Source organism: Photinus pyralis, unplaced genomic scaffold, assembly GCF_008802855.1.
Source record: "Photinus pyralis isolate 1611_PpyrPB1 unplaced genomic scaffold, Ppyr1.3 Ppyr1.4_LG7, whole genome shotgun sequence".
Classification (NCBI taxonomy): Eukaryota; Metazoa; Arthropoda; class Insecta; order Coleoptera; family Lampyridae; genus Photinus; species Photinus pyralis.
The window spans coordinates 16380523-16397665 of NW_022170738.1; the positions used below are offsets into that span (position 1 = coordinate 16380523).

General features: G+C 36.9%; 3 protein-coding genes across 7 annotated transcripts in view; all 3 read left to right on the top strand.

The window, feature by feature from the left end:
- LOC116175616 (dynactin subunit 1) overlaps positions 1-407 on the top strand; it is a 24246-nt gene extending 23839 nt beyond the window's left edge. For all 5 annotated transcript variants that reach the window (XM_031493829.1, XM_031493830.1, XM_031493831.1 and 2 more), the window contains one exon: positions 1-407. This exon is cut by the window's left edge and continues 195 nt beyond it. In XM_031493829.1, coding sequence (XP_031349689.1) covers positions 1-192 — 192 coding nt within the window. In that variant the 3' untranslated portion in view covers positions 193-407.
- A 7985-nt stretch (positions 408-8392) lies between these two features.
- Positions 8393-11109, top strand: LOC116176395 (fibroblast growth factor receptor 2). The gene is made up of 4 exons (XM_031494928.1): positions 8393-9486; positions 9546-9724; positions 9899-10124; positions 10182-11109. Exons 1-4 carry the CDS (start codon positions 9414-9416, stop codon positions 10757-10759), a joined length of 1056 nt encoding a protein of 351 aa, XP_031350788.1. The 5' UTR covers positions 8393-9413; the 3' UTR covers positions 10760-11109.
- A 782-nt stretch (positions 11110-11891) lies between these two features.
- Positions 11892-13046, top strand: LOC116176396 (peroxiredoxin 1-like). Its single transcript, XM_031494929.1, has 6 exons — positions 11892-11994; positions 12047-12128; positions 12177-12315; positions 12365-12500; positions 12548-12782; positions 12835-13046. Exons 1-6 carry the CDS (start codon positions 11962-11964, stop codon positions 12921-12923), a joined length of 714 nt encoding a protein of 237 aa, XP_031350789.1. The 5' UTR covers positions 11892-11961; the 3' UTR covers positions 12924-13046.
- The last annotated feature ends 4097 nt before the right edge of the window (positions 13047-17143 follow it).

Genomic DNA, 17143 nt, shown 5'->3' on the forward strand with positions numbered 1-17143 from the left:
ACTGATTTTGTCGTCTTTCCTACATTAGAAATGACTAAAGCTATTAACGAATCAAAGGCTGTGAAGATCGGTTCGGTGCACGTTCCCAAATTGTACGTACCTGATGCAGCGAAGCAGCCGAGTATTATTAATTTGGAGTTAGATTTTATTAACTTGCAGAAACTAATTGGAAAATTAACTTACGTATGTTAAATCTAGTTTATTGATCACAACTGGATTGTGAATTTATTTATTAATTTATCGTTCGGTATATTTTTGTACTTGTTTGTGCATTGAGGCAGTGCCAACTTTTTAATTGTTGCTAATTATTTAAAAATGATTAAAATTTCTACAGCTTTCTCTCAAATGTAACTTTGCATAATGGTTTTTATAGTACCTAGGCCTTTAATAAAATAAACTTGAATCAAGCATTGTTTTTATCAACTTGGACTACTAGCGTAATAATAAAAACCTCGCACACAACAAGGGTCATATTCCGTACGTTGTAAGAGACCGGGTGGCACACTCACTCGTACCCATCAAGCTTACTATCGGAAATATGGAACGCAAATAACACTTATTGTAACGCAATAGGAAGTTCAAATGTGCAAAATGAATCAAAATGCCAAGAGTTCCTACAAATTTTGACAGAAAGTATTTAAAAACCAAAGGCAGGCCGTGTTCCCCTGAACTCATCGGAGGAAGAACCAGGCCTAAAGAGAACTCTGAATCATTTGTTCACAAAGGGAAATCTGGAGGTAAGTGTGGGATATCGCTTAACCATTGTTTAAATACTTTAAAACAATGGCTTAACACACTTTCAACATCTCTACTTTCTCCAATACAGAATGTATCTAAGGTCTTCTTAGACTAAAGTTGTATTTCGGGATGAATGCCGCTAATTAATTTGGTAGCTTCGCCATTTACCTTTACAAGGGCGAAAATAATAAGCTACGTTAAAAAAGGTAGATACACAAGGAGTTGATGTCGCTAATCAATCTAAACGAGTGTAAACATCAAATGAACATTAACAACTACTCAGTCTTAAACAAATCCAAGAAAAATCAATCTTGTGAAAATGAAAAATTCAACGGTCAGCTACCCTCAGTTACAAGGAAATGAAGGTAATAATACAGTTTACAACAAGCGAGGAATTACAATTAAATCTAAAAAGTAAATTACCTTTTGTTACCTACAGCACCAAATTTACACAAAACTTGAAATTTGAAAATTAAGGTTAATGGATTTGTAGCCTTGCCCAGTGTCTTTATTTACGCCAACGGTACTCGTAGCTTGAATTTTGAAATGGGAAATCTCATGTGAGTACTTTAACACAGTTCCGATTCTTCACTGTATATGTTACTATCCTTCTTCTCGCGTTGACTGAAGTTCTACGAGAAGGGGACAGGTCCGTAGCCAGGGGGTGGCTAGGTGGGGCTGAGCTGAGCCCCACTTAGACCGTAGTCTTGCCCCCACAATGCCTCACTGGAAATTGCGGTTGATGGTTCTTTTACAAAAATTACAGGGGAAGTCTTTATCAAATAGTTAAATACCGGCCATGCGCATTTTGATGTACTCGTACTTACATGCAGTTTAGCATTTCACGAGTTATTTTGCCTAAATTGATCGTAGATGCCTTTTAATGTATTTATACTACCTAAATTGATTTTTTGCGCGATGGGTCATTTCTGACTATTTACCATGTGTGTTTCCATGACAGTAAGTGTAATTTACCAGTTGCTATGATTACGACGACGCCAAAATTACTTACCGATCTAAAAACAGAACAGCAAAAATACTTACAGACGCCTTTTTAAAAACAATCAGTTCAATGTTAACAGTCTTACATTACATTCAATCTTTAATTATTGTTACATTATACGTACAATTTGCGCTGATGTTTCCTATAGAAAGAACACGTTCTTCATTTAAATATGAAGCAATAGAGATCAATGTGTTTGAAGATGTGCTTTCGTTTTTCCAATTACAATTTTGTTCTGTAAAGAATTTTCGACATACCATTCGGCCACCGGCGAATACCTCGCTCATAAAGTCATAAAGGAAGTGCAAAGCTAGCAAACTACATCAGACACATGCATCAGAAATTATTCATTTCAGTTTTGACAAATAAACTGGTTACCTAGTGATTGACACCATACCACTTCGATCATTTCGATTTATTCTGCTCGTTAATTTCTTAGTGCATATTTATATTGGTTGCATAATTTTAATTTCGATCGCGCAAAAAATGTTATAAGCACGTCGAACGTTAAGGGTTACCGTTCTCAGACAATAATTGGAGTCGTCGCTCCGCTCCTCCTCCAAACAATATTGTCTTCGAACGGTAAAAATTCCTTACCGTTCTCCATACTTAATATACTATAATCGCGTTTTCGTTTCGTTTTGGGTGTTTTGTTGATGTTGATTTACCTGCATTTGATTCAATTATTACCTGATTTTCCACTTATGTTTATAATAATTATAATATGTGTCTGGGTTATTTAATTGCATATGACTCGATAACTGATTTTTTTTATTGATTTGAGATTGAGATGTTTTGTTTGTAGGTATTTGTGATTTTCTCTGTTGAATTTTGTTGTAGTTGCCCTTTTGTAGTTGGTAGGTGCGATATATCACCTGCAACAGGTCGAGGTGGCTTGTTCCTCGATTATCAGTCGCGGGGTAGCGGGCTGAACTCGAATGCCGTCTAAAAGATTTTTGCCCTTCGTAAAGCCCAACCTTCTCACGCTCATGTGCCGAGCTATCACCACTTAAATTGTTCCTCTTTGTGAAAGACACTGGAGGAAAGCTGGGCTCATTTTCGATGGAGTCGCAGCCGATACGACTACGATTGGGTTGAGCTGGAAAGTGATACCTTCTTTTCCTTCTTTCTGTTGCTCTTCGCAGGTTGGAAGCCCCCTTGACCTTCAGCGGGGCGCTGAAGCGAGCTGTGAATCATCGATTAAATTGATTACCTACTTGATCTTAAAACAAGTTTGGACAAAGAAATTGATGTTCCGAACACAAATGCGTACGTATAGGGCAAATCATGTAAAACATAAAAAGGAAACGCTTACCTTAGGTAGGTAATGTAAATATTAGATGTCATCCAGAGAAGTGAGTTTATTTCCCGGATCCATAAACCTGCAAAGAAAAGAAAACTCCCAAGCCGCAGAGCTCAGAATGCAATGAGCTGAACAATGCCTGTATGGCATCGCCTTACACTCTTAGTAAGCTTCAAATCTGGTTCATGACCCAGTGATCCAATTTCAGCAAATGGCGGCTCCTTATCAGCAGATGGAAATAGCGTCCGGTGTTGACAAGTGCAGGCAACGGATGAATTTAATCCAAGGTTACGCACTCGTACGTCGACAGTAAAGCGTCTTACAACTTTAGCTGGTCCTTTTACAGTTAAATTAAATTCAATTTGTACTGGTCCGTTAAAACTAGACTTGAATACTCTTTAAATAAGAGGGCTAATTATAGGTGAATGCAACATTCGTCGATGGAAATGACAATGTGACAGTGCTAGAAAAAACGCAATTGTATCCCCACTATGTCAGAGTTAAGGGTAAATCCATCCAAACAATATTACCGGAATCCCCAAATTAAGAGTTCAATCGCCAAAGTTTTATAACATGGGCGGCGGCAATTAAAATTCCATGCGTTTTCAAACTGACACCTCAGCTGTTGTAAAAATGAAATGCACTCAGTCACAGCCTCACAGCTCGCAATCGAAAGAGGAAGACGAATGTGTGCAATCGATAACCAACACGCGCTAAAATTGCGTGTTTAAATTCCAACGATAGATGGAGTCAACTATATTCAAAAGTACGACTGTTACGAAGATCATTCAACAAAATATACCGTGAAAATAAGCCGTTATAAGATATTAGGGTGGTGTGCGCTATACAGCGTGGTTCAAATTCGTGGCCATAGTTGTCCCTTTTTCTGACTAAAAAAACGCATTCAAAATTTTTGAAAAATCTTTGAAAATAACTGAGATATCACCAAAAAACTGAAAATGTGAAAATTTTCCTAGCTTAAACGGTCGGAAATGAACGGTTCCCTTTAGCAACCCCAATGGGCCCTTTTTTCGGAAAATCTGAATCTGTTATCAGAATTCACATAATACGCTACATATGTAGAAGCTATACAGGCTACTACTTTCTTATTTCTTATGGGCGCCAGATTGGATTTTTAGAGAATGAGATAGAGGACAAAAAAGAAAAATAATGACGCAATTTCAAAATCAAATCTTTTACAATCATTTCTCAACAAAACATCCACGGGTAACTAAGATCTTGCCGAATCAACATGGCTATGATGGCGATGCATTCAAATAAATTTCTTTATAAAACACATTTTTTGACATACAAGATTATCAAGGATTTAAAGTTTGCCCATTGCGCTTTCGTCGCCAAGCATAAATCCAGTCTTAAAAGCATCTAACATTTGACAAGACATGGATTCTGCCAAGGATTTAAAATGTAACCGGTGTGATTTTGTCCCTGAAAACACACATTCAATTTTAAAACACATTTGTTAATACAAAAGACCAGTAATAATTTCAAATGCGCCTGGTATTAATTATACAACCCCTTAAATCCCGTTACTTTCTAAGGAAATAATCACGCGCCAGTGAAATGCCGGGAATGTTAACTCTACACTTGCATCTCTGTTGCACCGTGACTCCCTTCGGTGAGCTCCGCACTGTGCAACCGCAAGCGCGCTCGAATTTGAATTTGCGTTGAACTGTATTATAAGGGAAAGGGGTCGTAAATCTACGAGTAAACAATATACCTACTCGTGGGTCCACTCAGATTGCACCGTTTCGTAAAATTTTTTTCGCGTAGTCAGTAGGAAACGTGGAAATAAACAAAACAAACGCTTGCGCTTTGACGCGTTAAAGCAAATTCAAATGCAAGCGCTTGCGGTTGGACGTTGTTGAGGGATTAATTTTAAATGCAAGTGTATAGGACAAAAAATATTATGTGCGCCACGGCACGAAAGTTGTTTTCCGGGCCTCAGGAAGTGGCCAGCCTCGGCTTCGCCTCGCCTGGCCATATCTTCCTTCGCCTCGGAAAACAACCACTTTCCCGCCTTGGTACACATAAGAATCCAAGTCTGTAGCTTCTACATCTAGCGTGTTATGGAAATAGTATATACCTAGAAAGACAAGTGTTAAAGCCGCTTTACATTAGGCAATTTTAGTGCAATGCAAGGCTTCTGCTATGCAATCTAAAATTGCCTTGCATTGCTTATTACGGTTTTACATTTATGCAATTGTCTTGCAACTTTTGTGCAAGTTCAGAAAAGTGTTGCAGTACTGACAACATATTTTTCAAAAATTGAAACTTTTCAGTTTGTTTACACAGAAGGTTATTCTTGAAACTTAATAAAATTGACCATTAGGTATGAGCAAACAAAAGGAAATTAAACTGGTTACAGCTTGTTATGTGGTGGCGCTTGCTATTAAAAAAAACACACAAAATAACACACGCGAAACCAAATAAATTGTGGTATTGACAAAATTACTAGAAAAGTTACTAGAACATGCGCCAAACTTGCAAGTGAAATAGAACTTTCTCTATTTATTTTTCTTGCACCTGAATTGCGTATGAACATGCGCAGTAACGTATCTCTAACTTGCATTGCTCTTGCATTGCACGAAAATTGCCTAATGTAAAGCGGCTTTTACAATGCGACCTATTGCAATACGACTATCTTGTGGTACGAGTGGCGACGCGAAGCGTAGCCACGAGTGTCCGCAAGATAGGAGTATTACAATAAAGCATTGTAACACGCGTTTTTCATACTATTTTTTCTATTTCGGTGCTTTAATTTAATTAAAAAAATCATTATCAGAAACTATAGGGAACATTAGAACTAACATGTTTTATGTTGGTAACACTTTTTATGCCGTTAAGTTTTAGGTTGGCAGCGTAGTAAGACTGACATTTTGAAGTTCAAACATGGAAGTACCCAACCTTAGAGAAGGAAAGAGTATAGTCTAGTCATATATATAAGAGAAGTATATGGATAACCGCCTATGATTGCAATGTGCAAATTGTTCGCCATAAAAGAGAGCTGCCCTATTCCTAGTCCTCAACTCGGTATTTATGCGCAAACTCCCCAAGTAAATATTTACTTCTCTCCGCCTACTTTTAAGTAGCGCCAATTTCAAATTTCATAACCTATAACTCGAAAATAGGGTTAAAATTTTATTAAACCATTATTGTGTGCAATGACCATATGTAAACACAACCACGCACCATTCGGAAACTTCACCCAGACTTCTATTCGTTTCATGCAGGTTCATATTCACCACATTGGCCCCATTCCATCTGCCGACTCCTATCACTATTGTCTGATCCTGTGATGTCTTTAGATAAGTATACTAGCTGGCCGAGGCCCACCCTCCCAAGACCAATCGCCGCCGAAGCGTTTCTTACCTGTTGACTATATCGCTTCGATTCCCCTACTAGCATCTTCACCGATCAGCGACGACAATTTGAATCTTCCCTTTTTTGTGCCCTCAACATTGTTTTCGACACACAAGGATTCGGGACCTGCAGTCAATGGCCTACTTGAATGATTTCACTGCCAACTCAAATCAGCGCTCACGTGCCACCCAGTGCGTTCTGGTTCAAGGTACTCCGTATCGTTCTGCTTGGAAACTGTAGCATTTTCACGGAGAACTTTCGAGCTTCCTCAGCGGAGTTTGTTTACGGTTACACCCTTCAACTTCGAAGGCAAACTTTGTAACGATTTAGAAACTTAAATTGCAATTGAAATAATATACCTGTAGGGATTATATCTTGCAACATGAAATTGGATAAGTTCGAATCAGCTATAATATAAAGTGATACATTACCAATGTTCAAAGAAACAATTAAATTAAAGACATTTACTGATTTTAAAATAAAATTAACATTGTCGAGTTGGAAATCTTTCAGGTGTTAAGTGACCCCCATATAACTTCGTGCCCCCATCATGCTTGTGTGCATCCAAATCAATGCAGTCATAGCGGTTAAAATGACGAGAACACAACCTTGTTTTTACATCATCGAATTCCGATAGTTCACATGCTTGCAGTCACCGATTCTTGTTGCTTTTTTCACTTGGGAATCTAATAACAAGTATGGCATAAATGAATTGATTGCAGATAATTGCATTGTAACTTACTTGTGCCATGAAACCGAAGAATCCACTTTCCCACAAGTACCTGCATTTCTTTATTTCTAAGTAATGAACACACTAAAATTGCCAAACATTAGGTATTCCTTTACAATTATTGTGTATCACTTACGTATACTGATTTATATAACTACGAAAGGCTTCTTTACTATTAAAATTAAACAAAAGTTCAATAACTCATAAACAAAACAAACAATTTAACCTCAATCCGTTATGTCAAACTGGAGTAAATGCTTGGTAAATAACACTACATAATAACAGGCAAGCGCATTAGCGCCTAGTTCCCAACTAATGACAGAAGTATATTTCCATCCACTAACGTTGGCGATAGGCGTGTCCAAAGCTGAAAAAAATCACCAAATGTTTGTTTAAAAGCATTTGTGGCATATATTTGAAAATAAATGAACCGCCAGTGCATTTCCCAAAATGACATTTTTCTTTTTTTTGCCATAACTTTTCTATTTGTAGAGCTACAGTAAAATGAATAGGATAATTAATCAATCAGGATATATAATTCTGCATAACTTTGCCCATTTAAACGACTTTAAATCTCTTACGGTTTACGAGGTCCCCATATTGGAAATGAAAACAAACTCAGCCTGTATAATCAAACATATTTACCGATATTGCCTTTAACATACAAACGATAAGCCCGTAAAATATGTTGGTAAAATAAGGTATAAGTTTTGTAGATTTTTCTATGTATTTATACGACCTCTATAGCGGCGTTTTACACTTTGCGAGCGAGCTTATATTTTTTGGAGTTGGGGTAATTGACTAACAAAGCGTCACTGTTGACTTTCAAAGCTGTCGAGTAGGTATAAAGTATGATATGTTGCCTACGATCTTTAGTTGTGGATTGAAATTTGCGTATCAATTTTCTTGAATTTCTTAGTAAATTTCATCAAATGCAAAATCTCTTGCATGTCTTACTTTGGTTTCTCAAGGTTTTTTTTTCGCTAATCTCTTTCGGCATGCAAGAACAAGACAATTAAGATCAAGAAAAATAAAAGACGAGAGTGAAAAACTAATTGAAACTGAAGTAGGTACGATGTGCTTTCAAAAAATCTCTTGCATGCATACAGGCTGGTCTGAATGAAAAATTTGCGGGAGAACTTTTTTAAATGATGGTAAGTTCTCTCATTCCTTGAAATAATTAATTGTCGGTATGTGTAAAAAAAACCCTCGTGGCCAACCACTGTAACATCCAAATAGTAAAAATGGTGACCCTGTATCGGTTATTAATCAAGTGAGCATCACAACGCACGCATTGTTATGTAACCTTATTACTTAGCATCGATTTATGAAGTGTCTATCTCTATGAATAAAAAAATTTAGATTATCAATAAGAGTAAGTAAACAAGTTTAACATGGTCAAGAATATGTGCCACGCTTTTATCTCTTCAGAGGCCATTCACTAGGTTTTGTTATGGAAGATTTAAACTGCACTGCACCATTACAGAATCTTATAAATTATTTATATCATTTACATAAGTCTAAAAATATGTTTTTTACTACGTAGTTTAAGCAAACCATTTTTGTTTGGCTCCAGTCGTGTAGGAAAGGGTGATGTATTGACCTTACATTTGAATTGCAGAAGGTCGCCGACAGTAGCAGACCACAGATAGCAATAATTCTATGGGCTGCTTCACATATAATTACAAAAATATGATAACACATAATAATTTCATCATTTTACACTGATTGTGGTATTTTCATACTGCGACTTGCAAGAATGAATTCAGTACATTTCGATAAATGAGAGGGGCTACAATCCGCACTATAGCAAATAAAATCAGAAAGCTGCTCTATTTGGTCAAAATATCTATGTATCTATAGTGTTATCTTTGGATTAGATTAGTAAAACGGTACACCGTTCGAGTAGTTTGCGCGCACCGTTTTTGTTGGACGATCAGTGCAATTAAAGTTGTGATTTTCAAATTTAAAAATATAGGTTTAGCCTGTTATATAATAGATCAGACAACGAAAATACACACACTACTTAAAATATATGCAGTGAATAAAAGCAATGTGCGTTATTTATTTTGACGTTTTTGTAAATGTTTGGATTTTCTGATTGAAGACAGGCTTCGAAAGTGTATTTTGAATGGAGCGTGTAAGTGCAATTTCTTCAGTTTGATGTGCGAGATCATGTTATGAAATTACTTTTGTTTAAAAAAGGTTTATTAATGCAATTAAGTGTTTTTGTTTGATGATCTTGCGGTTATCGTAATATGACTGGATTGTGTTTATTTTTAATTTGTATCTGCTGTAATTGCGTGCGAGCTCAAATATTGGGGGAAGGTGGTAAGTGAACACTTAATTTCGTGTAGTAGCTAACACGTTGTCACGTGTTACATTTTTAGATTACTTAAATGACTATCCTCCTGCATCCGTATATCTCAGTGACGGCCAACAGGATACAGGATACGCAAATTATCGCAAGCCAGAAATTATTCGCCAACAGAGTGGAAGTGACATAGTTTTAAAATGCAGTACCACATCCTGTTTGTACCTTAAACAAAACAGTCTTTGGGAATTCAAGGTATACAGCTAATGTGTAATTCACTTTCTTACCGAAAAGTGAAATTTCAAAAATCCACAAGTACCAAAAGACCATTATTCACAACCGCTAAATGAATGCTTTTCTTTTGGGGAGGTCTCTAATGATCCTAGGGCAAAATTATCTCAGAATAAAATCACCTATGTCATATTTTAGAGATGCGAACCCGATTTCAAAAAAAGCTCTTGCACAAATTTGGACGGTCTCGGTATTAGAGGGCGGCCATCCAAGAACGTTACCTGGAATACGGTCCGGGGGCATGTCATGAGACATAAATGTTCCGTCAATTTACATTTACACAACGTGAATACTAGTCATAGCGGTCTTTATCGCTGTATTACTGATGATAAAGTGATCAAGACATATGAAGTAATTGTTGTAGGTAAATACCTCAAATTTGTACGATACCTACCGTCTTAGGTTTTTTCTCATGTTTTAGATCGCAATGTCAAAAGTAACTATCAACCTGCAGAATTACTAGACGTAATACCACCAAATGCGACGATCGAGATCAATACGCGTGTAATTATCCAGTGCAGAGTGTACAGTCAACTTCCCCCAACGATATGGTGGTTCAAAGAAAGTGATGCAACGAATTACGATATTAAATTTTCCGGTAAATATTATCTACAAATAAATAAGAGCGTTTCCGCATACAGCGTGCCGCACGAATCTAATGTGTATTTAAGTAAACTTTACATTTACCACGCAAAGGAAGTGGATAGTGGCAAATACGTGTGCTTCGCGTTGACTCATAATGGAACTGCTCAAAAAGACACCACCATTAACGTGGTGCCAACGGATAAATACTGGGAACCCCAACGTTCATTTGTGTTATTGTTTTTAATACCGATCATTTTTGCGTTGATACCAGTAACAATTTGGCTGTGCTATTATCGCAGGAAAAGAAAAAATATGCAAAAAATTACCGGACAAGGGTATCAAAATGGTTGTGTGGTTAAACTTATTTTGTCACAAAGAATTGTTGCGTTAACTAATCATAGCACAGCTGTTTAGCATCGGTTTCGCGGTGATTAGTTTTACAATAAAATTCAGACTTAATCTGTGATTATAGGTATAGAACTGTAAATATAAACAATTTTCTGTTTGAAGTTTTTTTTAAAACACCCTAGTTATTAAGGTACTGGTTAATTTGATCACATTGCTTCACATATGCATGTTTTATTTATCTTCAGAAAATAGACACCTATTCCAAATTTTTTGTATTAAAAAATTATCCAGAAGACTTTTTTGAACTGTCAATTACTGCATCGCCCCAGTAATGGCCCCTGACATACATAAGGTGAACACGATTGGGTTCATCTAAAAAACTCGGCAGCTTTACTGATATGAAAAAAATAAAATAAATTGTCGTTGTAATTGTGATAAAACATTTAAAAACACGTCGATAGCAAGGGGGATGTTTAATGAAAGGTTTACCTTAGTTTTAACATTTACCTCCGCTCCCCAGCCACCGTCAATTTAAAATTCTAATATGGAAATATGATCTTGTTACTCGATTGGGGGGAGTGGATATATCATGATTTTTAAACAGTGGGGTAGCTTGTGGATGTGGGAGGAAAAGCTAAAACCCAAAAACTTCTCCCTAGTTTTTGAAATGGACGGGGGTTTTGCAATTTTTTCGTTTTGAAAGATAAAATTATAAGTGGTGTACCTATATTCATAACAATTCCTGCCAAACGACAACAGACAAACAAGCAGGGTGAAATACCCAAGTTGGAATGTTTACTTCCATATATTAATGTTAACTAAAAGAAAAATACTACCCCTGTTTTAATTTAATTCAAGATTAAATAAAGTCTCTCCCAAACCAATTTACTTTATATAGGCTGCTGACAATTGTTTCGGCCTCTAAATTATGAACGCCATTCTTAAAGCTTATAATAGACTTATTTAAGTTTTGACAAACAAATAAATATTAAATTTTAGCCTGATATATATTTCGTCATCATTTGTTAAACTTTAAAAATGGTTGACCAGTTGATTGTTATTTATTAAAGAAATAAGAAATTATTATTTGTAATATAGTCCGAACCGGAAGTCGGAAATCCTTGCACATTGTCCGTTAGATTGTTAATAAAAAAATCAATAGCGACAACATTGGATGGAATGTTACCTGTGGGGCTGTGTCTCACATCACTTCACTGTTTAGTGTTTAACCTTTAACTCTCAAACAACAAATAAATTTAAGAACTAAAATGTTAAGAACAATTCCATTTCTTGGTCGTTCAGTGAGTATATTTTCATAAATCATTGGGGCGAATCCCATTTTTAAAATTGTAGGTTTCTCGATGTGTAAATATAGTAAGTTCCAGTTTCGTCTCAACGAAGAATGCGATTCCTCGACATTATTCTATTGCGATAGGTAAACCGTCAACTTGGCTTATTTCGGAACTTGGTATACAAATTTTAGATCCGGTTAATATTCCACGTGTTCAGAATCCGGCACCTTACTTTAAAGGGACTGCTGTTATTAATGATGCATTTCAAGATATAACTTTGCATGATTATCGTGACAAGTACTTAGTTTTAGTGTTTTACCCATTGGATTTGTATGTTATTTTATTTCGAGGAGTCAAAAGATTTTCTAATTTTTTGTAGTACATTTGTATGCCCGACAGAATTAATCGCGTACGATGAGCAATATGACAAGTTTAAGAAAGCTAATACAGAAGTAATTGGAGTGTCTGTAGATTCTCATTTTACCCATTTGGCATGGACTAATACAAGTCGATCGGTAAGCCTCTCATTCAGTACCATTCACATATTGACAAATATTTTCAGGAAGGAGGATTGGGCAAGCTGAAGTTGCCATTACTCTCGGATCTGAACAAAGACATTTCAAGAAGTTACAATGTGCTGTTAGAGAAAGATGGTGTTGCACTTAGAGGGTTGTTCATAATTGATCCAAAGCAGATTATTCGACACATATCAATAAATGATTTGCCGATTGGAAGATCAGTCGACGAGACCTTGCGGTTAGTAGAAGCTATACAATTTTTTGAAAAACACGGCGAGGGTAAGTTATTCTTTCGAGGGACTGAACTGACGCTTGAGTGGTGTGTTTTTAGTGTGTCCAGCAAATTGGACTAAAGGTGGCAAAACTATTAAGCCGGATCCTAAAGGATCAAAAGAATATTTTGGAGCTGCCAATAAATGAAGACTTGAAGCAGGTCCTGCCAGATGATTAGGTTGTAAGCTAAAAATAAGTTCTGTTTGGTGTTTGTAAGACAATGGATCTAAAGGGTGTAAATTAAAGGAACTTTATTGTGTTTTTTACTTAGGTCTGAGTGTTTATCCAGATTCCACAGATTTTTTGGTAGTATTTCTCTTCCTAGCTATCTGTGTAATATTTAGCTATAAAGGGGCGAGAAAAATTCGAATTTGTATAGCATGCCATTTTTTGTGTGTGCAGCACCTCCCTAGTGTGTAGGCATTACATCATGCACTTACCTAAAATTTGTAATTTTTTCCAAAGGTAACTTCCTAAATAATTTAATGCATCACAACATTCTACTTATTTGTATAAACAATGTATTTAAGATTTGTTATACTATTAAAGGTCCATTCAAACTGACGCGGGAATGCGGCAATTTACCGTTGCGCTTCCGCACCGGCCCGTTAACAAATCGGATGTGTGCACCGGGNCTTTAACGGAAAAGGTAGATAAAGTGAAACAGATCATTGTGCATTCCGATGACATTTGTCATTCTTATTAAAATGAGACGCGGAGCACGATATATAAATGAAGTTCAGAGCAAAATACAATACTGTTTCGATGGAAGCGACGGGAGAACCTAAGCTTGCTATTTTGGACGTCTAAATTAAATATCTAACTCGTGTGTTATTGTTGTTGCACAACAACGTTTGCTTGGTCTATTCCCACCAATACAACTTGAGCGGCACGTATAAATCAGCACTGCAATAGGAAAACGTGTGAATAAAACGAGGCACAAGTTAAACAAGTAAAAAAATAATCGTAAACGATTTACAAACAGCGCATTTTGTAACAGTAGTTCTGTTCAGGATATTTAAAGTTCATTTTGTACGTAATTAAAATGTTAAGTCTAAATGTAATCATTACTCCCAAGTACGAATGATGTGACTGAATGAGAGTACCTTAAAAGAAATTTATTCCAGTTCACTGTATCCGACTGTGGATTTTAAATATGGCCGCCATGAATCAGAAAGTAATAATCGCGGCGTAATTAGAATTGCGTTCACCATATGTAAATAATGTAAATTAGGGAAAAAACTGCATATAAATATCGAGTATTAACGCTAAGATCAAAGTCCGAGTCATTGTAAATAATTCATTTAGAGCTAGTAGAACGACTTGAATACGTCTGTTCGCTACCGCTGTCAAATTGGCAAAAGCTTTATTCACGGGCGATCAGTCTATATAAACGTAAGTGGATTGTGCGCGTAAAGCAGAAATGAGGCCACGGGATAAACACTACGAAAGTATAAATACGGAAATTTCCACACCAAGTGGGCAGTTGCCCGCCGTCTTTTCACGGAGTAACATCTGTGCCAGTCGTGCCCGCAAATTATAAGCGCGTTTTCTTGTAATAGTGAATTGAGGCGACTTTTTTAAGAAAATCAACAGAAACAACCGAGTGAAACTATCTTCATCTCCATCCAGCCACTACATCGAAGGCGAAGACGATCCTTCACGGCACTCCCGAGAAAATTAGGAGGATTGCGAGTTTTCCGAAGGAAGTTCGACTTTCTATTCTACGCGCGGTCCGTGCACAGTCTACTTGGAGGGTACTGAAAAAGTGGCGTTGAAACCTGCCTGCCTGTGATTGGCCGAACCGAAACTCCAATAGCTGATTGCAGTGGGCGGTCCTGGGTTCATTGGATTTCAACATCGATCGGAGCGTGACCAAGACTATACTCCGAATCCTAGTGCATATTAACAATAGCCAAGGTATTTATAAACCAGTAAGCATTATCGCGTTGTAGTTTATCATCTTTGTTGTTCGTCCCGTCGTAGACTATTGCATTGTAGTTTGAATTTGTGTTATTGTAAAGACGATTTAATCACCTACTAGGGTTGCATTCAAATAAGTGCTTGTGAGCACTGTTTGCTTTCATTTTAACGACTCGTGCCTGGAGGCGTTATTACACTCATTTACAGCAGTTAGTTTTGATTTTAGATCTAATTGTATACTAATTTATGAAACAAGAATTAAGTTTCTTTCTGTACTCGGCGGTGTTAGAGTAAATATTTTGATTTTTGACTAACGTAACAAAGACAGATTTTCCTTTCTATGCAGTGAATTTGTTGTGAATGAACTTCAAAACCCCCCATTTTTTTTGACGTGGTTATTTACAGGCAAAAAAGCAGATTTCTCTAAGAAAAATGAACGTTAATAAGTTTTAATAAAAGACTTTGATTTTTATTCATTATATCTTTCCCTTTCTCCGAGGCCAGAAAAAGGTCATCGACCACCCCTAAATAAAATAGATTTTGAGCAGAACGGTAGGGAGAGTTGAAAAGGTAACCAGCCGTTACAACCACACTGCCCATCACTGCGTCCGAGAGCACGGTTGGAGATGGTAAATGTACTTCTGCACCCGGCGTGACGGACGAATGCAAGAGATGGATACATAGAAAAAATTGTTCGAGACGGCAATTACACACTAACAAGTCTGAAATCGAATTAGGTGGCGAACATTTATTTTTGATTCCAAAGCCGGTATTGTGCTTTACGCGTGGTTTCTCGGTTCTTTTGGTTTGGTCTAAAACTGTAGACCGAGTTCGATGGATAAGTACACTCAGTCAATGCACCTGCTATCGCCTGAAATCGACCGCCGATTTACTCTTCTTATGAAGTAGTACCTATAATTTAAATCGAAACTGTTGCAATCACAGGGTAAGCTAATTTACATTTACAATGTTTTATGGCAACTTAAATAACTGGACAAATTGGTTTTCTCGTAGCATTGCAGCGCGCACTTTAAATTTTCAAGTATGAAATCCACTACTTACTAGCAGGGAAAAGACTCAAGCGCCACACGACCAGCTAAAACCAATTTACTCAAGACCCTACTTACTGAAACCAATACAAAGACGATCACAATGAAAAATCCCATCTGGCCCACAACGTGGTTCGCTTTTTTAAATACCAATTCCACGAGCACTCATTTTTACCATACCTGGCACCGCGCAATGAGGTTTTCACCACGACATTGTGTAATTTAAAAAGAGGAGGAAATGTTATCTATTGTTGTACACGTATACATTCAAAGGTTGGCCATGATTCGAACTTCCAAGGGCAAACTGGCTCTTACAAGTAAAGTACATCATCGATGTTACAAATAAGTATTTAATCGCGCTATGGATTAACGTCTACTGTTGAAACGAAACGCAAAGAAAGGAGAACCAAATTATATTGTGATACTCAGAAGACATCGGGAATATAAAATGTGGAGGATCAAAGTAGATCACCCCAAGAAAGGAAACAGGAATTAACAAGAAATTGTATCAAGATTTAAATGAAAAAATTTCGAACTTAAAGAGTCGACCCAAGCAAGTGAACTGCTTTTCCCAAAGAGTCAAGCTGCGAGTTAATCAAAACAATTGAGTTGCGTTGCTGAAACCCCGTCCACACAAAAGATAAAAACGTAAATAAATAAGTAAATATTTTCCAAGTGAATGTAATTAATTTCGTGCGAGATTTCTTGTATAAAATGCTCATACACACCTAACAGAGTGAACTGGCAATCCTTTCTTGTGTCATTTGTGTGAGGATGGGATTTCTGGACAATGTAACGTGAACGCTTACAGACGGCATTGTTTATTCATTAATGTTTAGGTAGGTACAACGTCGGCTGGGATTGTTTATGTGTGTCTCTAACTGGCGCCTTCTCCTTGCATTGGTATGTCTCAGACTCAGAGTAAGAAACTGTTTCTTGCTCTGAGCATTGATTCACCCCATCGTTAATTAATGAATTCATTGAGACTCAAATGGCTAACAGCAAAATAACTCCCGCAATACAAACTTTTCAGTAAATTGCCAGCACTTGCATGAGTGGGGAGATACTCTTTAGTCTTTCAGAAAAGAAAATTGAAATTGAGGTATTTCGATATACCACTACGGTAGGAACGGATATACCTAAAGTGTAAAATGTAAAAGTAAATTGTTCTTTGTCAAAAGTTTACATTTTAACATGTAGAGAAACTTTAAGGAAAAGTTATTAACGTTAAAACGCCAGTGCAAACTGAACCGCGAAATAATATGGCTGAGTTTATCCGTAATCTCTTGGGGGCCATTCGAACCGCGAAATCGTAATGCATTTTCCTTATATAGCGTTTTTTATTATGTCTATCGCACCGTTTCACAGGGATGCGAAAATGGCGACAATCTGGAA

Excerpts from the sequence above, each read along its gene's own strand:
- LOC116176395 (XM_031494928.1), top strand. The coding sequence starts at position 9,414 with ATGACTGGATTGTGTTTATTTTTAATTTGTATCTGCTGTAATTGCGTG. Across the intron at positions 9,487-9,545 it reads TCAAATATTGGGGGAAGGTG|ATTACTTAAATGACTATCCT; the intron begins GTAAGTGAACAC and ends TTACATTTTTAG. Across the intron at positions 9,725-9,898 it reads ACAGTCTTTGGGAATTCAAG|AGATGCGAACCCGATTTCAA; the intron begins GTATACAGCTAA and ends GTCATATTTTAG.
- LOC116176396 (XM_031494929.1), top strand. The coding sequence starts at position 11,962 with ATGTTAAGAACAATTCCATTTCTTGGTCGTTCA. Across the intron at positions 12,316-12,364 it reads GTGTTTTACCCATTGGATTT|TACATTTGTATGCCCGACAG; the intron begins GTATGTTATTTT and ends AATTTTTTGTAG. Across the intron at positions 12,501-12,547 it reads GGACTAATACAAGTCGATCG|GAAGGAGGATTGGGCAAGCT; the intron begins GTAAGCCTCTCA and ends AAATATTTTCAG.